Source organism: Syzygium oleosum, unplaced genomic scaffold, assembly GCF_021117445.2.
Source record: "Syzygium oleosum isolate NSW1041296 unplaced genomic scaffold, Sole_v2.1 Sole_v2.06, whole genome shotgun sequence".
Lineage (NCBI taxonomy): Eukaryota > Viridiplantae > Streptophyta > Magnoliopsida > Myrtales > Myrtaceae > Syzygium > Syzygium oleosum.
This window is the reverse complement of record NW_026607490.1, coordinates 8,451,930-8,478,005: the sequence shown is the minus strand read 5'-3', so window position 1 is coordinate 8,478,005 and position 26,076 is coordinate 8,451,930. Positions and strand designations below refer to the sequence as shown.

The following is a 26,076-nucleotide window of genomic DNA, read 5'->3' as shown; positions in this document are numbered from 1 at the left end:
TTTCAAGAACAAGAAGCTTAGTATAATTGGATCGAGTAAATACTTTAAAGTGGTCGTAAATATATTATCTAATCGCTTCATAAAAATTAGTTCGCTCGGGGATTACGATGATTCACGGCATAAAGTGGAAGAAGAAAAATCGCGAATCATTGAGGGCGGAATGACGGGATTAACTTAGCAGGATCGAATTCCATAGGAAAAAAATTGCCGCTCAAATAATTCATGAGGAACATGGTTGCCATGCGTTTTTATTTATTTATTTATTTTTTCTCGAAAATTCGTGCATGAGCAAAATAATATATCTCCACAATAACATAGAGAAAAAGGTTACATTAACTCTCTTTTTTTTTTTCCTATTTATTTATTTATTTTTATCCTTTTTTTTTTCTATTTATAATTTGAAGCCAAATTCATATGGTGGGGGAGGAATCTCATTGGACAATCCGAGTCAGCAACCGCCGTGCGCTGACGTGGATTGGCAATAAAATAAAACCCCCATCACTTAGCTGTGAGCTTATCTTCACATCCTAATCAATTGATTAAATTAATTAACTTAACCCCCCACCCCAATTAAGCTTGTGAATAAAAAAATATAACACGCTCAATCGAGATTCGAGGAGCGGGTCCGGCTCGTCCGAGTTGCTTCGCGTGTGCTCGATTCAAGAGAGCCGTCGTATCATGTGGATCCCATGTGAGGCCCGTTCAAATTGATGGCTAGTCTGGTCGAAGGAGAAGTTAGGAGTGTGGGCCACTTGGTACAGCGGTTCGCTTGAATCGAAGTTAGATGAATCGGGGATGACCCGAAAAGGTGAATCAAGACGTGGGGGTGTTAAATTGATGTTTTCTTCGCATGGTAAGTTCATTGTCAGCAGCACTCTAGCTGCGAAGGTCACAGTCGCACACTTAAAAAGAACCCCGCGATTCGATCCTTACGCGCCATAATATTCTTGAATTCAAACGTCAAGGATTCTCTGAGATTTTCGTGATCTCGCCGTCGACAATCTTCCGCCGGTCAGATTTGAAAAGAAGAGTCGATATCGTATATGAAAGTCGATTCCGGATTCCGGATATACCAATAGAATACACAAAAGGGATGTGGGGGCAAAACAAGCGGCTTGTATTCGTGCCTCTTGCATGCCATTCCAAGGTAAAAGTCCTCTCTCTTGCGGTCTGGATCAGCCACAACAGTCGGGAGATTCTTGCTGAATCCTGAACATGCAATGCCATTCAAACACAATGGAAACATTGGCAAAGAAAAGTCATGGAGATAATATGGAGGATAGATGTGGATGAGCTCTTAATATGGTTGCATATCTCCAATCTTCAATAAGTACGAAGCGCATACATAAATCTGGCGAAGCAAAGTTCAACAGAACGACGGGGGCGCGCCTGCAACCGACGCTTGACTAATGAGGATACAAACAAGCATATAATATCGCCGCCATAAGGCTACATAGAGATACCATATCGCGGTCGAACGAGCTCGCACGAGACAATACCACAGCCATTTCAAAGTAAAACTAACAGCTGGAGAGCCGCACCGGAGGGTGCGGCAATCATTCCTTCCCATCAGCAGCTCGGAGTGAACCGAGCTGAACAGGGGCTTGAGTTCCTACGACCTTAGATGAACCATAAATGGAGAGGTCCATCCCTTGAGCCTTTTCCTTCTCAATCTGTTCTTTGATCCAGAAGTATGTGAACCTCAAGCCATCCTACAAAATTAATGCATCCAATCAGTCATTCGGAGAGAAGAAGCGAACGAAGAGAAATCCTGGTCGCTCCAAGGGACGGGAATCGTTCTTTCAAGTAGCAATCAATGTACTTTTGTGTGTTGTAATTGGAAGCTATGAGTGGATTTAGTGGGAAAATCATTATCTCAACGTATAAGCATTGGCCTACCCTCAATCTCATGGTAGGAGCCCAACCAAGCTTCTCCTTGATAAGTGTGTTGTCCGAGTTGCGCCCACGGACACCCTCAGGACCAGGAATGTGATGAATGGGAAGCTTCTTATTCTCAAAACTAAGAACAATCTCAGCCATTTCATTCATGCTAACCATCTCATCACTTCCAATGTTCACTGGCTCACGGAAATATGACTTTGTCAATCTGACACATCCACAAGATAAGCAGTAAGTAATGAAGCTAAAAAAATCAAATACACGCAGGCAAGTAAAATATGTGAAATTATGGTTCATAAGTCTGGTAAAATGCAGCCAGGTAGAACTATCCATTTATTTTATATAATGACTCGAACCATATAAACTATTAAAGAAACAGACCCTTCCAAACATCAATTCTTTGCCAATTCTGCAAAGACATTAGAAGCTAGATCCGTATGGCTAAGAACTTGAAAAGGCAGGATTCGCAAGATACCTCGCGTTCACCGTTCCCGAGAATGTTACTAATACCAAAGATTTTGGTCCCTTAACTTGCTTCACCCTTACTCAGTAAAACATCCATGCACTTAATTTTAAATAATTTAACGAAATGAAAGCCGACACTGAAAAAATAATGTCAGGTCAATCTAATTCAAGACCTAACAGCCTTGGAAAGGAAAGAGAAGACATACGATCATTAAGCTAAATAGCCGTTGGGCTCACCTAAGAACACCTTCGACACACTCGTCAATGAAAGTAAAAGATCGAGTCTGAAGCCCATCTCCCCACATTTCGAACTTGTCAATGGAAGTGATGGCCTTCCTGCAAAAAGCAGCCGGAGCCTTCTCCCTTCCCCCTAGATAATATAAACATCCACGCCACATCTTTAATAAAATGCAAAAATTAGGAAATTATGCAATGAATCTGATAACTGCAACTAAAAAAGTCTTACCTTTCCATGTCCCGAAAGGACCATAAATGTTGTGGAACCTTCCAATGCGGCACTCAATTCCGAAATCTTTGGTGTAATGCTTGCACAATTCCTCGGTAGCGAGCTTCTCCAAGCCATAAGCATCTTGAGGCTGAAATTTACAATGCCAAAAATGATATGTGACTTCCCTTCCCAGTTATGTATCTAGCCCAAAAAGAATAAGGTCTCTGACAAAGTTTAACTTGAAAAGCAACAAACCTCAGCAGGCCACGCATCAGACTCTTTCAAGCTCACATTGGTCTCCAGTTGCTTAAATTCAGGATAAATACAAGCACTAGAAGCATAGAAAAACCTGCACAGGCACGAACATTAAACAGTTGAGATGATAGAGGCACTGAAGAAAGACGAAACAGGACATGTAATTGAAAAGGAGATTGCGAAATTTATCCAGGTCTGAGCACCTCTTTACTCCATTTATCCTAGCAGCCTCGAGCATGTTAAAGCTGATCATTGTGTTGTTGTACATAATGACAGAGTGATTGGACTGAATGAAGCCCATGCCACCCATATCAGCGGCAAGGTTAAAGACATGGTCAACCCCCTCCGTAACCTTCAAACAGTTATCCATGACTCTAAGGTCGACGAGATGGAATTCATGGCAGAACATGTCTTCGGTCATGTGCTCGTTCTTCTTCCAGTCCGAAGCAATAATGTAGTGGCCCTCGCTCTTCAAGCGCCGGGCAATGTGAGAGGCAATGAAACCGCCTGCACCAGTGATGGAGATTCTGAGTTTCTCCGATGGCCAGTAAGGCTCCCTTTCGAGATTTTCATACGTGAATGCGCCAAAGTCAGTTCCTTCAATGCTCCCCATCCTGCAGTTGGCAAGAGAGTGAGTCCCTCCATTCAGAAGGAAATATGAACAGCGGCAGGAAAGTAAATTCAAATAACAGTTGTCAAAGGTGGACTAATGCACAGAGTATATGCTAAATCGCTGATTGATTGATGCATGAATGTGAATCTCAAGGAAAACTCAAGCAGGATCATAATTTTTCAAAGTCTTTGGTGAAGAGACACCGGCCAAGACTATTGACAAGCATGCATAATGTCCTACTTACAAGTGAAGTGATATAGGACTTCCAAATGAGACGCATAATCAGCTATTGACAAGCATCCATGTAACACCCGTCAGAAGAACAAGAAACCACAAAAACGGAAAAAACATGGATGTTGAAACATGGAAAACAAACATTCCAAGCAATGCATGCGATGCAATTATATGAGACGCCGACGAAATCCCACTTTGAATTTTCCCGTTAAAACTTCTCACGGCATGAAATCTGAACAGAGGTATAACGATGAGGAATTCCTAGACATTCGTCCTGACAATGAACCAAAATCACACGAAATGAACAAAGCCGGAACAATAGATAGAGAGGCAAAAGACAACTAACTTCAAGTGAAAATACTACCCCGCATCACTCGAAAAAATGCAAATTTCACAAAATCACGGTAAAACAAACAATTCGAGACGCCAAAACGAAGCTTCCCACGAAATGATCTCCAGCTAAAATCGACAATGTAACAACAGAATCCGAAAACCAAACCAGCACACATCGTCCCAAAACACCAGAGAAAGGAGCAAACTTTAAAGCAAGGGAGAGCAACCCACGTCACCGACCCGACGAATTTTCAAAGAAAATCAGGGCGCACGAGGCACAAAAAGGAGCACGGAACATCGGGGAACGAAGAGGGGGCAGGACCCATTTGCGGGGGCGAAAGGAACGGAGCTGAAAAAGGCACCTGAATTGGGTCTTCCAAAGTCCCGGCGAACCAACGGAAGAGAAGACGATGCGGGGAAAGAGTGGGGGAGAGGTGGGAATGGGATGATGGTCTGGGAGGAGCCCCGAATGCTCCTGCTATTTAAAGGCCACGCGGTGGAGGAGAAGACACACATGGCCACAGAATTTCTCCTCTCTACACAGAGAGAGAGAGAGAGAGAGAGAGAGAAGTATATGCGAAAGAGATCTGGTTCTTCTGATGTGGGGGACACGCATGTGCTGTAAGAGATTGGTACTCAGATCTACAGCAACAGGAGAGAGAGAGAGAGAGAGAGAGAGAGAGAGAGAGAGAGAGAGAGAGAGACTCCCGTCTTGCTTCTTAATTTTTCGAAGGAAAAAAGGTTTTTTGCTCGAATGAGATTTTGAACATTTTGATACGTAAGACAGCGCAGCTCCATTTTGTGCAACATTTTGACGCGGATTACGGTCTAATTCCCTAAGAAATCCTCGACTTTGTGTCTAATATTACGTCTCGAGCAATTTTTGTTCGGGCAAAAAAAATTCAAAATTTAGGTTCAGTCCAAATCTGGCCCAAAATTGTTTGTCTAAAAAAAAACCCAACTCTAAGTTTAGTCCCAAAATCTACCTCGAACTTTTTTTTTATGATCAAGAGAAAAATCACTAATTTTTATTATAGTCCCAAATTCGTCCCCATTAGCCCTTTGTCCAATGATCACTGTTAGTCCCTAACTTTTATATCCTACAACAGCTTCATTTTGGAGATAATTTTCCATGTCACCTTGTTGATGTGTGAATTTGTTATCAATGTAGAAATGCCACGTCAAGTTGAGATACCGTAGATTTGAGAATAGATTGAAAATTGACGATTTTTTTTCAAATAAAACAAAATTCGGGACATATTTTGGACTAGACTTAAAGTTTTGGGTTTTTTTTCGAGACAAAAAAAAATAGTTCAGGGTAAATTTGTGACTTGACCTAAAATTTGTGGTTCTTCTGAAACAAAAAAAAAAGTCCGAGGTAAAATTAGGACCTATATAAAAAAATGTGAGTTTTTTTTTAAAGGAATTAGGCTTATGCATTACGACCCCCTTTTCTGTCATCCCTGTTTTTTTTTGATTGGGTATGTGGAGTTTAATGGGACGAATCGTCACATTTGGCGGGCGAAATCTTGCCTTGTCGAGAGGGAGAATCTGAAAGGCATCTTTCGCGATCTCTCCACTTGCTGCAAATTAAGCAGGAAAGGTGGCGGATGCGATTGATCGTACGACGTTTGTTTGTTTCTTTCCCCTCGTGACTTTTCCTCTGTTTTTTTGGCCTTTCTGTGGGTAACGGAGCGGAAGGGAGAAGATTCGTAGAAAGAGAGGGCGGTCTGTTCGTTTGGATTGAAGACAAAGCGAAGGGAAGTTGCATGGAAAATTCTCAGAGCTTTTTAAAGCCCAGCTCTGTTGTTTTTGGCTTTCGTGACCATCGATCAAATCGAAATTGGAAACTTTGCACGTACGGTTTTTGAGATTTTGGTACTAGAACAAGAGTCACTTTGTTGAAACTGTTTATTGTTTCGCGTCGTCCATCAGTTTGAACCCCCAACATGCCCGCGATATAGGTAAGCTAGCGGTAAAATAATGTTAAGCAGGAATCGGTTTCTAACTTTGCTTGGCTCGAGACGACATAAAGGGTGAGCGATTCCAGGTTCCGTCTAAATTTCACTTGAAACCCACTTGGAACCGGAATCTACCCGTCGGAACAATTTTCTTTTTTGAAACCAAGAACTTACGTTGCATAACATGGAACTTGAAACCTATCCTATTATAGGTTTCAGATCTACTCGGGAATCGATCAATTTCCTCCTCTTTTTTTTTTCATTTTTAATTAAGCCTAATTTGTTGTTCGTTTTTTCTAATTTTGACACGGAAAAAGGATTGAAGTTACCTAGTTTTCTAGACTTAACCAGATGAGGACTCGGTGGCTAAATCCAATTGTTGATAGTCCATAGCTTTGCTTTGGATTTAGCAAATCAATTCAGGTTTCATTAGCAAAAGGGTACTTGTAAATAGGGGTGAGCGAGCGGTCTTAGGTTCCGTCCAGATTTCACTTGAGACCTAAAACCTACCAATTAGAACATGTTTATCATTTTTTGGAGCATAGAACTTATCCTACATTACCTAAAACCTGAAACTGAATTGGTTCTCCGATTCCCGATTCTATCTTGAAATCATGCTTGCCCCTAGTTAACGCAAAATGGTAGTTCTAGCGACAGAGAGGAACGAGTTCGACCTCCGGAGGTTAGGGGCTCTCGAGGGTTTCGATTCTCGTAGGCGTAACCTCTTTGGAACCAGACTCTCCAGAATCCTCTGTTCACGACGTGGATCGCTTGCCCTCGATCAGGCCGTGTGACATGACGTCACCTGCGATTGCAATTTTCAGCAAGTACATTGGAAACCAAAGATGGACAACCATGAAGGCAAAAGTATACTTCTGCAAAGAGAGCTGGGGCTTTAACACGAACTGGGGTTCGGTAGGTGCCAGGTGGTGTAAGGTAGAAGTAGACATTTCGTCATAAACCGACACGACCGTTCGGAAACCCGATAGGAAGGTTCGCGTCTTAACTCGTAAGGACCGCCATTAAAGTGGATCACGAAACATCTGGGCACAACGAACTTCAGTCCTATCAATCAGAAAAGTTCACCTGCAATGCCCGAAACAGTGAAAAGAATGTCTCAACCGATACCGAACTGGGTATTCGGCATCTCAATCCCCCATTTTTATCCCATGATATAAATTACATAAGGTGACCCCGGGCATGAGGAGGGTCAGGAGTAGCCAAGAAAGTAATGAAGTTTGTATGAAGAAGGTATCTAGAAGGATGAGAACAAAATGGTCATTGGGGACACCAATTCGACAAGACACATCACCAAGAAACACGATACATCACTGCATTTCCCGCCACATTTCTCCCTCAGTTGCCAAGATCGACGAAAACGGGATCGCTTTCGAGTTGCTCCGCAAACTTCCCCAAGATCTCCTTCACAATTTCCTGGATTTCGTCTTTTCTCCATTCCGAAACACTCTTATCGAATGCAGCACTATAAAATACAGCATTGTAAAGAGCAACTGCTTCTTCAATGTCCAGTGGTGGCAACCCCATATCGGCACCATTTTTCTCCAGATACTTCCTAACTGTTTCGACACAATTTTGTTCATGATTCCCCTCCAATATCTTCTCCGTGACATTTGCCAGTTGCTTTTCGTCTTCTAAGAGCTGCAAGTACAATCAAGAGAGCACACCAAAGATGCTAAGAGGAGTCACAACAGAGCTATCAAAATTCTTGGTGCGGAAAAGTGCGCAGAAGGGAAACATAAAAACATCTTCTAAATTTGGAATCTCTTATGCAAAAACTCTAAACACATGCTGGGGAACGTTAAATAGGACCATTTCTCTCTCAACACATCAACCGTATCTCCAAGGTCAAATATGTACGAAGACGGTGAAGAGGATTGTTAGTTGGATGACCATTCTGAAGAGAGTTGTTTCAATTCTTAAGAGACAAATTATCATGCAAACAGTTCATTTGTATTTCCGCTTATTCCTTTTGATCAAAGGCTGCAAACTTCTGGGATCTATTTATGCATGTCTTTTTGTGAACGTCAACCAGAAAAGTAAAAGTTTCAACAAAATTTAACCAAATATAAAATTAGCCATCTTCATCCTCTCTACTTCATCTGCCAAAGCTACTCAGAATTGTTGAATGATCTCCTCCACCCAGCCACATCTTTTGCTTGATCATTCTTGAACACAGGTCCTTAGAACATAGATTGTTTTATGCAGAAATATGTGCATAACCACACTGGCGCACTAGCGCCTTTTACAATATAACTCCAACTTATTTGACATACAAATAATGCTCATTTATTTATAAAGCAGGATTTGTAATGGCATGCTCATATTATTAGGAAGTGTCTAACAGCTTCATGTTTCTGCTGCATATCATGTCATATGAAACATGAAACAAGAGATAGTAGGAATGAAGCAAGACTGAAGTTTTTTGCATTTGAATAAGGCATCTCGATATAATATACTGAACTAATGGACAAGCTATTACCTTTCTGATCTTAGAACCATTGACAACCTTCACATTATGAGTGACAACAACGCGCTTTTCGGCCAGCGTATCTGCTAGTTCATGTAGAACAGACTGGAGTACTTCCGCAAATTGTGCTTGGCCCACTTCCTCTTCCCCTTCAGCTCCATGTTTCTTCAAGATGTCACTAAGCAGGTGTAACTCTGCTCAAACAATCATTCAACGTTTCAACTTTATGAAACAGAGGACGCCATTCTATGATGATGATTTAGAAACAGGTTTGATATTACATCTGAATGTCCAATCCTTTGCAAGTAAATCCAGTAAGCCTGCAAACAGGCTTCAAAAGAGTATTTTTTGACTAAAGCATCAAAAAATTCTTCAATTGACTAAAAAAAGGATAAACAGGACACTGGAGAAGGAAGATTGTGCTCAAGTTTGGCTTTCATATTGGAGAGTCACTTGACAATGCATAACAATGGCGCTAATGGAGAACTGAAATAAGTTTTTAATTATGAAGACTAAGGACATTTGATGAGAAACAACAGAAAAACAGCAAATATGTAATCTAGTAGCAGACGACAATGGGAAAAATTTACCATAGTCTCGCAAAATCAATTCTGTCGGGTACACCTTTTGACAGTGCAAACAATTTTGTGCAACCATTGAAAGATTTACATGTTGCTTTAAGACGATATTTTTTCCACAGGTAATAACAGGAAGAGAAGGCTAAGTCGGGGGCACACTGTCGATGCCCTCGTGAGTCATTTCAAAGTTCACATACAATCACAAGTTTATAGCAACAATTGCAATGTAAAAATACATTTTTGGAGATAATCCAATAGATGAGGAAGTTAATACGGGGGACGGAATTGAAAAAGCCAACCTGAAGGTGGAGGAACGCCCATCTCGACTCCCATGTTGTCAAGAGCTCTTCTAATCTCACTCTTCTTGATCTTTCCTGTATCTTCAGCATCTAGTTCTGTGAATAGATTCTCTGCTAACATTGCAAAATCATCTTCATCCTCTAGATCTAAGCGTAGAGCACTTCCATCCAAAATTGATACAACAATGGGATCATCTGCACTTCATAGTCGTTGATGAGAATCTTTTTTAGAATCACGGACTTGAAGAAAAGAAACAGTGAAAGCATATACACGTCTGGTTACACGTTATCCTATTGTATTAAATGATCATACTAAGAAACCTAAAACTATGGAAACATGTGGATGTTGCCATTCAATTAGCAAAACGAAAGCACGTGCTGTCTGTACAACAGTAACCACCGTGAATTCATATCCTCTGCAGAAAGCGTTTTCTGTCTGAAATGGACAAATTCAACACTGAAAAAGAAACATAAACGCTCAATTTACTACATGCTGGTGCTCGACTACCGGTTTTCTGAGATGTTAGGAACAAACACCAAAATGCAATGCAACTGTTCCGTTATTGATTTCGGCAACAATTCGTACCTTCTTATCTTTCATCTCCTTGGCAACTCCCAAGTGCACAACTCAATACATGTTCCATTTCACAGTTACAATTCTTTAACGCGAATTCGAAGAGTGGTCCGAACACTCACAGACAGCACAAATGTAATTTTTGCAAACTTGCAGGGCATTTTTTCGTCGGTGAGACAGTCGACACATTCCCGAATCACTTTCCGAAGTCGAATGGTCTCTCTTTCTTTCAACAAATTTTTTCACCTAATTAACGATGGAGAGAGGTCGTCTACTCATAAATTTCCATCTCAAGATAACGCGAAAGGCCTATGCTCACAGAGGAACCTATTCCTCAGCAACAAATTACCAACCAATTCATCAAAGCAGCACTAAAAAATTCAGCATTAACAACATGCGCTCCTAAACAAACTCAGGACACGGAAACAAAAGCCACCGCGGCTCATCACCTTTCAATTCACCAGCGATCGCAGCGACATACTCCTTGAGCTTCTCCGCAGCCTGATCCCCGTCCAGCTCCGCCTCTCGGAAACCGCCGCCGAAGCCGACGCGGCCGAGCGCACGGGACCTGATGTTCTCCGGCAGCGCGAGGCCGTACAGACGATCGCTGACTCTGGACTCCGCGAGCTCGATCACCTGCGAAACGGATCGGATGCTCACAGAAATCAAAATCACGCGGGAGCGCGAGCGCGGGCGAGCGATTTGCACGACCGATCGTCGGAACGATCAGACGCGTATTCGTCATCAGATTAACGCGCGCACGCCAAAACTTAGACGGCAAGGAAAAGCGCGAGATCGAAGCGACGATCCATCGTTGCGGAGATGCGCACCTGAGCGCCGATGAGGGCGCCGCCGCCGTGATCGGGGAGGGAGAGGTCGATGTCGCCGCCGAGCTGCGCGCCGTCGAGGACGGCGAAGCCTCCGCCGGTCGACATTTGCAGGCAGAGAGAGAGAGAGAGAGAGAGAGAGAGAGAGATTTGAATTGAGTTTTGGTGAGAGAGAGAGAAGACGAGGAATGGTCTCGCTCTGTGCACCGCGCTGCGTAGGTTCTGAGGGGGGGGAGGGAGGGAGACATTACGTGCGGGCGTTTAGGACTTCGAGTTGTGGACAAATTACGGATGTTGCCACTCTCGCTTTACGTGGAAAGGTTCGTGTACTTTTGGAATTTTTTTTTTAAATTTCTTTTTTTGAAGACAGCGCAAATCGATTTCGAACGTTTCCACTCGTGTTGAAAAGTCGCACGAATTTTAATAAAACTGGAAATCGAAAGGGAAAACGACCACAAATGGTCCCCGAACTTTGGCCCGATGTGCAATATGGTTCATAAATTTTTGGTACGCGCGAACGTTAATCTCTAAACTATATGAAAGTGTTCAATTATTGCCCTTCCATTAATTCAAGTTCAGGAACACTATACGAAAATGTTTAATGTTTCCATTCTATTAATTCAAATTCAAGGATAATATTGAATATTTTCATATAGTCCAGGGACTAAATTGAACATGTACCAAAATTTCAGGGGCCACATTGAATAATTTAAAAGCTCAAGGACCCATATCGTACATTGGGTTAAAGTCCAAGAACCACATTGAATAAATTACAAGTTCAGAAATCACATTACACACTGTGCTAAAGTATGGAGACCTTTTGTGTAGTTATCCAAATATTTTGTTTTAAAAAAAAAATACACAATTCTTATAAGATTATTTTGAACAAACACCTGCTCGTAAAAAATCTCGGGTCCATTCACGAACGATATAAATACGAATTCTATTTGACTAGAAAATTATAAACATGGATTCTCGAGGAGGGCCACACTTCTAGTCGACTCCTTCTAGAAATTGGCGAATTAAAAGAGAAAGAAAGAAAGAAAGAAGGGAAAGTGATGATCCATTTTGGAAGCCAAAAAGATCACAAAAAGGTGCATGTGGAGTTCCACTTTAAGCGACGCGCAATCCATTTATAATCAAATCCGTTTCTATTTAAGGGCGGGGGCAAGTCCCCGTAATTTCGGGGGGGATAGGAGGGCGAAAGCGGTAGGGGCGACAAAAATTAAACGCGGGGCTGAATGGGGAACGGATCCGGTGGGGTCAACGGTCTTTGGCGGGGCACTAAATATATGTTTTCGCCGTGTAGTTTGCGTTACTTTTCTCTTAAGGAAATCAGTGGGGAATGATGACCATTGAATAAGTAGCGGGACCATTCAAAACGGGCCGTGGTTACTCTCACCTCTTAAATTACAAGAATTGACACCAAATATTAAGATTATGTGGGGAAACATTTGTTGAGGGCGTGGTTCGGGAAGGCATGGGGGTCCTGCTCCCCGGTAAGAGGGGCCAGGATTTGGCGGGGGCGCCCCGGAGGGAGCTGTAGGAGGCAGCACCCCCCGCGAGCCAGAGGGCTTGTGTAATTTGGGCCTGTATTTTATTGGTAGTTTGGATTTGTGTCCATAAATAGCGATCGAGTATACATAATCGCGTTCTCTTGTAATTGAGGGCTGTAACGGAGAGATATGTGATGTGCTAATTACAGTGGAATCCTTTGCTGGATACAGCCCTAGATGAATCTTGTGTCTCGATTTCTCTTTCCCGCTTTTACTCTCTATTTCGTTGTGTTTTTTGTGCCTAATTCTAACAAATTTACCTGATCAGTCATAAATCTATTACATAGACACCAACTCAGTCCAAAATCTTTTTAAATTTGTCGATTTAGTTCTAAATTTTTGTGCAAAATTTTAATGTAGTCATTTCGGTCAATTTTCACCTGAACTCACTGATGTGGCGGTTCAGTCGTCGTTGCACCTGGCATACCTCCACGTCAGCCATTTCTGGCGAAAGTTGGCTGGAAAGATCATAATAGAGTTTCCCGCAAGAGTCTATGACTGAATTGGTAAAATCAAAATGTTTATGACTGAATTGATATCTGTACAATAGATTTCAGAACTGATTAGATAGTTCACTTTCAGAATATGCGATCTGACTGCCGGTGTTCGCAGGTAATATCACGGTTGTCTTATTGCTCGGAAATTTTTTTCCAAAAGACATGTAAACGGACATAAGATTTACAATCGCAAATTCCAAAATTCAGTCATGTGGGTCCGTCTTAATTTGTACCTGGACTCCATTTTTCCAACTTGAAAAATTTGAAGGATCACACCATCTGAACATCTCCTAGAGATCCAGACACAATCGAAGGAGGCTCATACTCCATGCCATAAACCGAATTGCTCCTGGCAATCTCGAATCTCTCCCCGTCCCCGGCGAGCGCAAACCCTCGCTCTCCGTGGATCGCCTCGTCCCCGACCCGCATCTCCCCTTCGCTCAGCCGGAGCGGCACCACGAGCCCAACGAGCAAGCAGATCGAGCTCGTCACGGCGACGTTGAGACATACGATGAAGCCGATGCCTAAGAGCTGCAGCCCCATCTGCCTGAACCCTGCGTGGGCAGTCCCGTTCTGGAGGCCGTAGGCAAGCCCGACGTACTTCTCCCAGCCGGGTGCCATGTAGAAGAGGCGGCACAGCTTCGGCACAGCAAAAAACCCGGTGAGGATGCCGCCCAGGGTGCCGGTGACCGCGTGGGTGTGGAGCACCGACATCGGGTCGTCGACCCGCCTCAGGAGCCCGACCCTGTTGTGGAGGACCGTCATCGTGTACCGCGGGACGCTCCCGGAGACGACTCCCATGAGGATCGCCGCCCAGCCTTGGACCACTCCTGGCACATGATCTTGCTCTATGTTAGTGTGCCCGCTGTAAAACCCTTGATGTTGCATTGTGTGGATATTAACATACATCACGTATTATCGAAAGATAGCTAACCTGCTGCAGGAGTGATGCAAACCAGGCCGGTGATCATGCCATTGACTGCACCAACCACGGAAGGCTTGCCGAGCAGGAAGGAGTCGAGGATCAGCCACGTCAGCGAGCTCGTGGCGGTGCACGCGTGCGTGTTGAGGACGGCCAGAGATGCGGCGCTGCTGGCGGCGAACGGTGCTCCTCCGTTGAAACCCGTCCACCCCATCCAAAGCAGCCCTGCTCCTGCGAGCATCAATATGAGGTTGTTCGGAGGGAAATTCTCCCTGTCCTTTTCTGCTCTTGGACCCACCTAAACAATGAAATTCAAGCTAAAATATGAGTTGATTAACGGGTCAAAATGGGATGACATAATGATTTGTAAATGGAAGGAGTGATTTCAGATTGAATTTGAGTAAGTAGAAGGGCTTAGTGAATAGATATCACTATTTATGTACATGATATCTCACCTTATACTTGGTTTTCGTATGTGGCAAAAGCGATTAGACAATAATAAATTGCTAAATAACCCGACAACTTTTGCATGAGTCCTACTCATTTTGACATCCAATATTATCTCATCAACTCATTTAGTCAACAAATTTTAGTAGCAAGTCTTATTATTTCTAACAATGTTATGATGTGATAAAACAAATTCTTTTGACGATATATGTGTCATCGAAAGAGATCCAATATATGTTCTTCATAGTTTCGTACCCAATAGGCCGCAGTGAATCCGGCAACGCCGGAGGAAAGATGGATCACATAACCTCCAGCGAAATCAATCACTCCAAGCTTAGCCAACCATCCATCCGAGCACCATATGCTATAAGCGGCTATCGTGTAGGAACATGTCAACCACAATGGCACAAACAGCATCCATGCCCTAAAGTTCATCCTCCCCAAGAGGGCGCCGGCGACCAAGATCAACGTGATCACCGCGAACACGCCCTGGAAGAAAACCATTGTCGCCGTTGGGAACAGTCCCAGGAAGGCTTGCCCCAGTAGGTACCCCTCGTCCAGGGCCACGCCTGGTTTCCCCAGGAAGGGCGCTAGCCTCTCCCCGAACGACATCCGGTAGCCCCATCCGACCCAGCAGACAAGGACGGCCGCGAACGCATAGAACGCCATGAAGGCCGAGTTCACGGCCCACTTCCCCTTCACCATGCTCCCGTAGAGGATCACGAGGCCCGGGATGCTCTGGAGGCCGACGAGGGTGGCTGCTGTCAGCTGCCATGCGTTGTCGGCCTTGTTCATCCACTCGGGGCTTGCCTCATCCGGCAAAAGGTTCGCGGGAAGCGCCATTGCAGAACGAGTCGGTCGGATCCGACTTGGATGGACAAATAAGAAAGGGTACTTGGACCAAAAATTAAAACCAGAAGCTGGATGTAGCAAAAATATGTGTCATGGGTAGGTTTCGAATGGAGGGTGTTGAAGTAGAGAGAGAAGAGAGGGTACTTTTTACACAATGTCTATTTATGATCATTTCGGAATTGTATGTTTGTGCATTAAGGATATGGCTTGCAAGTGTACTTGCATTAGATTAAGATAGAAAGGCCGGCTCAAGGAATGAACTAAGTTGGATCCTTTGGAACTCGATTGAGATGGAGTGAAGACGGAGAATATACCAAGAGGCAGAACTTGGGCATAATGGCTCGATCAAGAAAAGCCATACAAAAAAGTTCAAAATGGACCCATCACTCGACTACTTCAGCATCTCAAAGAAATGGCACTCACCTTGTTACATCGAGTAAATTAATTTATTTATTTTTAAGGCTAGTGACTATAATCAAGAGGCAGGTTGATTTATGACTATAAAATCATAAGAGACAGAGGAATGACATAAGTGCGTTTTGCTCTATATTAATATACCAAACTTGCCATGTTAGGTGGTGTCGGCATTGCATGGTCTGGTTAATTGCCTGACCAAATTGGTAAAACAATTCTACGTACTCAATTTCATCTGATAAGATGAGATATTTTCTCATTTTTTTTCTTGGTCAATAGCAATCGATTGATCTTCTGGTGCTTTATCTTATGGTCATAATTGTGATTAATTACAGATATATTTAACAAGGGAAACATTTTATATCTAATAAGTACTTAGAATAAATACAATTACCATTCTAAAATTCATCCACCATGTTAGCCCTGAAGATAATCTAACTAGCTTTATCATTTGACTCGGTGCATGTGGGATAAGAAAAGTAGTGAGACTTCTCAATGAGTTATGTACTCCATTATTACAAAAATATATGTTAAGTAAATTTCTAGCAATATATATATATAAAATTGTTAAATGAAAATTCGTCTTGTAAACTCCCAAAAAAATATTGTCCATATGTCATGGATATACATGACCTACTATTTATGTTGAGACACACTATAAGCTAGCCAGCTTGCTAAGCAGCTAAGCAAATTGGACTGAATGTCACTAAAAAACTTAAAACACTGAATTAAGAGCTTACTAAATTAAAACTATGATGTCATAGATGTCACACACACACACACACATATATTATATGCCACTGGATGCAGCCTCATTGATTATCTTATATATATGCGCCTTAACAATATTTAAATCGTTTCTACCCATGATGTGGTTTGACTAGGGAACTATTTTCTTTCAACATTCCTTTTTGGATCCTGTACAAACATCAATGTGCTAATTACGAAATAAAAACCGTTAAATCAGATATAACGACGGATCATGCCTCAAATATAAGCACAGAAATCTGAAACCCTACACAAAGCAAGCAAAAAGAAGCGCAAAAATAGTGCACGGTCTTTTCACTAACTTTAATGGCTATTCAAAGCTTGTTTGTTTCGTGAAAAACTTTTCTATCAAAAAACACTTTCCTCATTTTACGGCATTTGGATAACTTCATAAATAAGTCAACGGAAAGTCTTTTTTTAACAACGGAATATCTATACTTAAATTCAAGAATATGATTTCCTCTCTCGGGTCCTTGACAGTCAGGCCTAGGTCCATAGAAGCTAACCCTAAGTCAAGCCTGGAATCCCCCATGCTCAGGTCCCTCGTGGCTATGCGTGAGTACCTGGCTCTTGCGCCCGAGTCACAAGCACCTGGGCTCGGGTCCATCGAGGCCAGGCTCCCGGTCCCATGCCTAGGTTCCCGATGACCATGCTCGGGTACCAACTCCCATGCTAAAGTCATAGTCGCCCAAGGTGGGCTCCACAAAGGTTGGGCTCAGGACTTTTGTGCTTGTGCCAGAGTCCTTGCAGCTGCCTGGGACCTAATGCTTGTGCCCGGGTCCCCAATAGTCATGCTCGAGTACTCGACTCCCACGTCCAAGTCACTAGCTCTCAGGCTCGATTCCTCGGCTACTGAGCTCAGGTCCACAAATGCTAGGCTCAAGTACCTCGAAGTTGGGCTTAAGACCCGATGTTCGTGCTTCGGTCACCAGCGATCGTGTCGAGGTAGCTGGCTCTCGCGTCCAAGTCAACGGCACGCGAGCCTGACTCCACCAAAGACTGGCTGAGGTCCCCAATGCCAATGCTCGGGTTCCCAGTGGCTGGCCTGAGAGACCTTGACTCCTGCAAACAGGACCCGGGTAGGTGGGTATCCTTTATATCATACAAATAGTGCATGTCTCCTCAAGAAAGTAAAATCAAGTTTTCCTTTCTAAATGACGGAAAATAATTTCCAGTTCAAATTCAAATTTCATCCAAACACCAAAAAAAATATTATTATTTTCTTGGAAGATGATTTCTTTGAAAATATTTTCTAAAAATATCAAATTTCAGACAAACAAATGCAACCCAAGTATTGAAATGAAATTGACAAATTGTCTTAATCAAGCTATAGTTAAAAGATAATTTAAAGCACACACCAAATTCCTTGGCAGTCCCTTTTTATAAAATTCCTTCTATTCCTCATTGTATGTTCAAACCCTAACATGACTCGTTTTGTGTAGTGGGAACCATACGACTTTCAGTCATCTGGGTGTTCTCATTCATTTTCCAGCCATCGAATAAAATAAATGATATGCGACCGAAAAAATAAAATAAAATAAACGATACTTCAATAAAATTAATAAATGATACATTTGTGCTTTTCACATATGAAACGCCAGAAATATCTCAATCACCAGAATTTTAGGGTCATCCTCCTCTCATTTCTTGTTGACCATAAATTTTCCATCTTCACGACCATTTTACAGCCTAAGGCCATATCTGAATATCAATGGGAAACGACAAAGTCAAAGGTATACGATAGAGGAAAGATTGCACAAGCTGTCTCTAATGACCAATACGCAATCCGTGGAAATATTTGCACAAGGAATATATGGACCCTTTTCAGACTATCCCTTTTCATTTTTATGTAGAAATTCAATTCCACAAGCGTGTGAGGCACGTCTCAACCAATTCTAAACCTTTTTCTCTTTTTAAGTGCAAAATGTATTGTATGTGAGTCTGGATAGCCTGTGCTTGCCCTAATCAGAAAATCCTTTTCATACAGACCAGCCCGATCTATTTGTTTTTTGGGTGTAAAATGTAAGTATCATTTATAAGGTGATGTACATAAGCTTAGAGGTATTCTACAACATTGTAAATATAGCTGAGATCATGAGAAAATGGAGTTAGGGAGTCTCCATACAGTAGCCAATATTACATTAGTCTAGGAAGGTCTAAAATTCTTGTAGTACGAAGCTTGCCCTCTAACAAGTTTACGAACTTTAGCCAAGATGATAGTGACATCATTTGACTTGTTTTGGAAATGTTTACGATTACGCTCCGTCCAAATGCAATATATGGTCGCTGGGAAGGATACCTTGAGAAGCCGTGCTGCCAAGTCCTTGCATTTGGTAGCCCTAATCATCCATTGGAATTCATCATTCCATCCTCCTAAAGGACGTCGAATTCCATATAGTGTGAGGCTATTTTGCCTTAAGCTTCAAGTCTAGGTGCATCGAAAGAATAGATGTTCTCGGTTTTCCAAACTAGGCATACAGAAATTACAATGGACGTCTACTTCAGGCATCCAACGTGATACGTTCTCTACTATTGGAAGTCTCTCTACAAGCAAGCCAGCCGATAAAGTTGTGTTTGTTGACACCACCTGTCCAAATCAAATGATACAATTCCACAACCGGTCCCACACCCATGAGTCCATCATATATCTCTTTGCAACAATACATTTGCCGAGAAATAGCTAAAGCTAAAGTCCATCTCAATTTAAGAATACCACGCTAAGATTTCAAGCTACATAATCGGATTGCCTCTACATTTAATGCTATTAGCCCACTTACTCCACATGGAAGAAGACGGACAGTTTATGAGTTTCCAAAGCATACGGCCTAGCAAAATTTTGTTCCAAAATTTTACATCGAGCAACCCTAGTCCATACTCCCTTTTTGATGAGCAAACAACTTCCCAAGCAAATCTCTGCGATCTGTGGCCTTCTATATTTCTAGCCCATAAGAATTGTCTAATCTTCTTCACCACATTGTATATGGTTTTCTTTGGGAATAAAACATTTGCATCCAATAAGTACATATGGAAATAAGTACCAATTTGGCTAATTGGAGATGACTAGCATAGCTAATATGTTGCATGCCCAAGCCTTCTATTTTTTTTGAAGATTTTATCGGTCAGACTTTTGCAATCTGTGTGTGAGTCTTCTAGTGACAATTGAACCACCAAGGTATCTAATAGGGAGGGTACTTGTGGGAAAAGACGTGTTATCCAATATGGTGCCCTTTTTTTCCTCGGACAACCCAGAGAAAATGATTTGGCATTTATTTGGGTTAAAGTGCAGTCTTGTGAGAGTTGCCAATTCATCAAGTGTGTCGACAACGCAAATGATAGAATCTGCATCCCCATGAGCAGAAAGAAACAAATCATCTACGAAGCATAAGTGAGTATTTTTTTCTGTTTTGCAGTGCCAATGATACTTGATAGAAGATAGAGCAACTTTCTCAATGATGATTCTGTTAAAAATTTCCATAACCATGACAAACAAATAAGGAGAGAGTGGGTCATCTTGCTCTAATCCATTGGTACCAGCAAAATAGCCAACCTGTTCACCGTTAAGGTTTATTGAAAACCTTGGTGTAGTTATACAATAAACTATTAGATCAATCAAGTGCTGGGGTGTATTGATAGCTTCAAGAACCCTGAGTATTGCTTCCCATTTTACCAAGTCATAAGCTTTCACGGAGTCAATTTTTATTGCCACACTTTTACCTTTGTCACCCTTATGGTACTTACGAAGGCGTTCCATGCAAAGCAGAATATTCTCCGAGATTTGTCTTCCCGAGATGAAAGCAGTTTGGTTGAGGCCAACAATCGAAGGAAGGACATAACCGATTCTTTCTACAAGTAACTTCAATATATCTTATACAAAACATTGCAGCATGAAATAGGTCTGAAATCCGTGAGGTGGGATGCATTTGGGACCTTCGGCACAAGGATATCAAAGTAGAGTTTATACCTTTTAGCAATTTTCTTGAGGAGAAGAATTCCATAATAGCATCCTCTATATCATGTCCTATGATGAGCTGGGTTTTTTTGTAGAATAAATTGTTATATTCATCTGGACCCGGAGCTTTGAAATTGTTGAGGCCTTTGAGAACTCTAGGGATTTAGTTTGTTGAAAGCCTGGTGAAGCAATGAGGGCACTGACATCTTCAAGGAATAAGGAGGCATATCGCTCGTAAGGGATACAGATATGTCTAGAATTACCAAGTATGCGATGATAATAAGAGATAATTATATTTCGAAGAGCTTCCTCATCTGTGATAATAGTTCCATCATCAAGTGAGAGCTAATTAATTCTGTTTTGAGCACTACTCTGCATCATGGAGGCACAGAAACTCCTCCTGTTGTTGTCCCCCTCCTTGAGCCATAAATTTCTAGATTTTTACGTTAGAAAGACTTCTTCATGTTTGCTAAGGGCTAGTAGTTGTTCCAATTGTGCCTTTTCTTCATTCCAAGTGTTCATGTTGTAAGGGTCCAATGCAAGATCCTATTGTAATCATTGTAGGTTCTCCCTGGCATTCTTGACCTTCAAATGCAAGTGACCAATTGAGATCTATTCAGGTGATTGAGTTGTTGTTTCAATGCTTTGGGCTTCTTCACTAGAATGAACATTTTGGATTCTCTAATTTCTTGTTGCCAGCAAGCATGGATTATTGGTAGAAAATTGTGGCTTTCGGTCCATAAATTGAAGAATTTAAAAGAGGGCTTACTTTTCATAGCAGTAGTGTTAAGACACATCAGGCACGGAGAATGATCTGAGACACCCGGTAGCCAAAATTCTACTGAATAGTGAGAGGACATGTCCTGCCAATCTGCATTAATGAAGACCCTGTCAATATTGCTCGCTCTAAGATTATCATTAAACATTTTATTTGTCCATGTGAAGAAAGAGCCTGTGGAAGGAGGCTCGATTAGCGCAAGCTCCTCAATCACAGTGTTTAGCTCATCCATTCCAAAAGTCGATCAGGCATTAGGTTCGATCCATTCATTTATATCTGTCGTTTCATTGAAATCACCTATTAGTAACCAAAGCATATTTCCTATATTACTAGTAGAGAATGAGGTAATGTTTTCCCACAGACACCTCCGTTCAGCTTTAGTATTGCTTCCACAAACGGCAGAAAGGAGAAATGGATCATCTCTTGGTTTCTCAACAAGGCAGTGAATGACTTGAAACATCCATCATAGTCAGGCTAATAATGGGCAGTTTCCACAATACTCATATTCTACACCCCCATCGTACCCCTAAATTCTTCATTTATGAACCGGCAGACTTGAAAGTCAACCTTACAATTTCAACAACTGTTTAAACCGGTAACAACTTGGATCAAACTAGGGAAAATTGTTGGTGGATTTTAACCAAATCTGCAATGAATTTTAAATGCTGAGGTTCGAATAAATTACTCACGTCATCATCAAACCCGTTTTGAGTCTCGTTTTACACCGCGTCGTCAAAGTCACGTTCGGTGGGATAGAATTCGAAGCTCGTTCATGAATTGGTGTAAGAAAAAGAGCACAGAGGAACCCTTGGCCACTTTGACATTCTTCTCCGGCATTGTTGTATGAAAAAGGTTTGAGAAAACACCTCCAGTACACGTTGAGACAAAATTATAGTAGATTCATATTTGACCGTTCAAAATGTGTTCTTTGTTCCAAATTTCTCAGTCTAATGTAATAAATGAAAGAGACAGCCCACCAGATGACCACCTTTGAAAATGAAAACCTCAGTATAAGAACTCGTGCAAGAACTAACTGGGGTTGTATCGTCTCAGCTCTCTCTCTCTCTCTCTCTCTCTCTCTCTCTCTCTCTCTCTGCATCGATCAATATGAAGCCAAATAGAGGGGATGTGTTAACTAAACAGCAGATTGATGAGTTCCGGGAAGCGTTTTGTTTGCTAGACAAGGATGGAGATGGTAGCCCTCAGTTCTTTTGTTTTTGTACCTGTATTAGTATTTCTATATACTTGTTTTTTTTGTAAACAATCTTTTCGTAAACTCGCTTTCTCTATTTGCCAGCTTTTTTGATTCATTGCTATTACATGATCTACTTCCTCAAGGGGTGTAACATACAGTTCTCCGTGATAGTTTTGGGATATAAAATTTTTATGTCGATAGCGTTGTCCAAATAGTTTACACCGTTAAAGATTAACAGGCTTGTTGGAAGTTTGATTTTTCCCATTTTCATGGCTCTTTACGACTTGAACCTGGGCTGTGAAATCTTGAATCCTAACATAATGATCATGTGTTTATTACAAGAGAATACAACAACTGCTTCTACCTTTTCTGTTCTCTCTATGCAACTGTGTAACTATACTAGATTCATTTTTCAGGTATTCTGGTTATGATATTTCAACACCTAATGCGTGTTTGCCTTCCTTGAAAATTGATTATTGGCTTGCTTGGTACACAGGAAGCATTACAATTAAGGAATTGGCAACTGCAATCAAATCCTTGGACCAAAATCCCACAGAGGAAGAACTTCAAAGCATGATCAACGAGGTCAATATTGATGGCCATGGGACTATAGAATTCGGGGAGTTTTTGAATCTTATGGCCAGAAAAATCAAGGTAATATCATACTTAAATATAAATAGCTAGTTTCACCGAAATTACATATTTGCGAGTATTTGATTGGATGAACGTATATGCGTTGGTGATATCTATGTTTAGGAGACCGAAATCGAAGAGGAATTAAAGGAAGCTTTCAAGGTCATTGACAAGGATCAAGATGGTTACATATCTCCTAATGAGGTTTGAATTATTTCTAACCCCACATTCCTTGTTCAGCTTATAATTCATTAATTGTAGCTTGTTCGTATCTTAGAGCAATTCCTCCTAACCAAACCACATTAAAAGGAAGGGAAGGTGACAGAGAAATCTTGAATAACTTTTATGAATTGAATTCGTATTTGTAAAATCTCTACTTTTAACGAGGAACCCCATTTTAGGTAAGTATTATCTCCAGACCCGTGAAATATCTCACAAACCACAAAATGTCCGATATAAATTACCAGCTTATCAAAGGTTCTTAACCACTGTATTACCTGTAAATGTAAATAACAACAAATAGAGATACTTTGAATGAGAGAATATGGCTTGTTTGGGGATCTTGCATCATTTAACAGCATATGATTCTATAAAACCACTCGCAGAATTTTTTCTACAATTTACGCAAATAAGGAGCCTTATCGTTTTTCTCTGTGCTTTCATTCTCTTCTCAAATCACTCTACTGATCTTGAACAACCTTTCTGTGGTTAGCTTCATTTACTCTGCTTGACGTCTCTTTTCTTATTTAGGGTTTTCGACATGATCCACTTAGTCTTTGGTTTTCTATCTACGAGTTGCAAACCCGTTACTTATCTTCCTTCTTTGGGACTAGACTAATATGAGGAGCAAATATTAACCTTACACACCAGAATTAACATGAAGAAGGGAGAGAAAGGATGGAAGTCCCTGACAAAGGTTTTGGCGATTACTTATAAAATACTTACATATATCGCTTCTCTCGAACTTCATGATGTTTCGAAGAACTTCCACTGATCTGCGCCGAAACTTCCTCAGGAAGACCCTTCCAATGCTTAAGTCAGTGAACCGGAAGAAGAAGAGAACTTCAGTTTAGTAAAAGCGTGATTATGTGGGACTTAACGAACTTATTCGCTTTCTCTTCCATATATATACATGCTCGTTTGATCATAACTACCTGCAAGCGAGCCACGTCGCATAACTCATCTGTTCTTGATATGCTGTCAATAAAAATTGCGTAAGAGATGGATGTAATTTACGATTAAAATCACCCGAATAGATTAATCTATTTGTAGTAAAGGTTAACTGAGCAGGTAAAAATACTATGACTCTATCCCTCGTGATGGTCTCCCTTTCGATTTCGGTTTAGTTGAAACATAAGAGATTTCGATTCTTCTGCTGTTTTACTTACTTATTTCTCTAGAGTTTGGACTGAAAACTCATCTAAAATGGTGGGTAATTGCAGTTGAAGCGTGTGATGATCAACCTGGAAGCAAAGTTAACGGAGGAAGAACTGGAAGAGATGATGAGAGAGGCGGATCTGGATGGTGATGGCCAAATTAATTACGAAGAGTTCATCAGGATGATGTTAGCTTTCTGAAGGCACCAGCGCAGCTACTCATGCTTGGCATGGATTTTATATCTTAAAGATATGTTGATAATTTATGTTTGCTGAAACTTTCCCTCCTATCCTTGCATATTCAATTGTATTTAATTTTAGAGTTATATAATCCATAGAGCCCAATAAGCGGAAGGAAATATTGTGCGAAATTAATATATATATATATATATATATATATATATATATATCATTTGTCATTTGGTAACTGAATGTGTTTTGCGGATTGGGTTTCCATTATATATAAAATCACTCTCCTCTTATCAAATGTCTTATAAGTTATTTACAAAACCCGATTTTCGCATGGACTAAATTTAGGGCTATTGGATTGTTTTATCGTTTCTTTTAAGTAAACATAATTTTCTAAGCAACATTAAAACTCTAATTTTGTGTCTTATAGCTATATGTTTTAGTGGATGGAATTGAAATAACTGTACTCTCAAAAGAGTATTGCATTGTAAGCAGCGAAGTCAAATTTTATCGCTATGCTACTGTACAGGTACAACTGTAATCCTTTACATATATTTATTTATTTATATATATATGTATATGATATCCTTGTCGTGCATAATAAAGTTGATTTTACATGAATTTATAAACATCAGTAAATTATAATTCTTGTAAAGTTAATTTAATTGTTCGTTACTTTGGATCTAGATATCAATGGATGTAATTTTATAATATACTCTCAAGAGATTTTCCTACTAAAATTTTACTTTTTCTTGACAAAGCACTTCAATTTTTTTGGCGAAAAGAAAAGAATCAGTTCATGAAATATTTCTTTATATAATGTGCAAAAGTCAATTTTACTATTATGTACTAGCTATTTCTTGGTAAGAGATAAACGTAATTAAATTCTATGATACTATAGGTTTTGCTCAATTGCACTCTTTTTACAGAACTAGCAAATGTGCACTATGTGTGCAAGAAATTGATATTTAAAAGATTCAGTTTATTACATCATATTTCAATTGTTCAATAATGGAAACAATTATTGATACAAATACACAATGCAAAGGAATTATATTATAGAAAGAGAAGTATTTCGAGATTTGAAATCTTTTTAAGAAGGTTTTTGTAGTATAAAAAATAACCAAATCCTAATATCGAAAAACTTCAGACATAATATTTGTAAAATAAGTATCTGCATGTATCTGGTGGAAGAAAAAACGATGGAGATCTCTTACTTAAAAGTATGAGGCTCTTTCTACTTTATATAATAATAGCGTACATCAATAACTAGATGCAGATTTATGTGATCATAATCAAGTAAAGTAAGCAAATTTGGTGCACATCTTTAATTTAGCAAGACATAATGCTTTTTGTTAAAGCAAAAAGAGAAAAAAAGACATGATGCATTTTGTCTTCTCTATGATGTTAAAATTCTCTCCATGTTTAAGTGCTTGATCCTATTTTGAGCACAAAAGCCCAATGGGCCGTTGCAAGCTTTGTCCATATGGGGTTCAGAAAATTTTTATAACTTCTAATGTGGACTC

General features: G+C 40.7%; 4 protein-coding genes across 4 annotated transcripts; 1 reads left to right on the top strand and 3 right to left on the bottom strand.

Moving 5' to 3' along the window:
* Positions 1-1,407: 1,407 nt before the first annotated feature.
* LOC115690810 (GDP-mannose 3,5-epimerase 2) lies at positions 1,408-4,773 on the bottom strand. The gene is made up of 7 exons (XM_030617288.2): positions 4,610-4,773; positions 3,271-3,681; positions 3,068-3,161; positions 2,831-2,960; positions 2,602-2,734; positions 1,900-2,107; positions 1,408-1,712 (listed from the first exon to the last, which is right to left on the bottom strand). The coding sequence occupies exons 2-7, from the start codon at positions 3,678-3,680 to the stop codon at positions 1,557-1,559; spliced, it is 1,131 nt and encodes a 376-aa protein (XP_030473148.1). The 5' UTR covers position 3,681; positions 4,610-4,773; the 3' UTR covers positions 1,408-1,556.
* A 2,503-nt stretch (positions 4,774-7,276) lies between these two features.
* LOC115690811 (uncharacterized) lies at positions 7,277-11,198 on the bottom strand. The gene is made up of 5 exons (XM_030617289.2): positions 10,978-11,198; positions 10,597-10,783; positions 9,574-9,768; positions 8,709-8,890; positions 7,277-7,867 (listed from the first exon to the last, which is right to left on the bottom strand). The coding sequence occupies exons 1-5, from the start codon at positions 11,080-11,082 to the stop codon at positions 7,565-7,567; spliced, it is 972 nt and encodes a 323-aa protein (XP_030473149.1). The 5' UTR covers positions 11,083-11,198; the 3' UTR covers positions 7,277-7,564.
* A 2,048-nt stretch (positions 11,199-13,246) lies between these two features.
* On the bottom strand, positions 13,247-15,239 carry LOC115690805 (ammonium transporter 2 member 4-like). The gene is made up of 3 exons (XM_030617280.2): positions 14,652-15,239; positions 13,962-14,247; positions 13,247-13,857 (listed from the first exon to the last, which is right to left on the bottom strand). Exons 1-3 carry the CDS (start codon positions 15,237-15,239, stop codon positions 13,298-13,300), a joined length of 1,434 nt encoding a protein of 477 aa, XP_030473140.1. The 3' UTR covers positions 13,247-13,297.
* Positions 15,240-22,223: 6,984 nt separating this feature from the next.
* On the top strand, positions 22,224-24,753 carry LOC115690815 (uncharacterized). Its single transcript, XM_030617295.2, has 4 exons — positions 22,224-22,352; positions 22,849-23,006; positions 23,109-23,189; positions 24,428-24,753. Exons 1-4 carry the CDS (start codon positions 22,265-22,267, stop codon positions 24,560-24,562), a joined length of 462 nt encoding a protein of 153 aa, XP_030473155.1. The 5' UTR covers positions 22,224-22,264; the 3' UTR covers positions 24,563-24,753.
* The last annotated feature ends 1,323 nt before the right edge of the window (positions 24,754-26,076 follow it).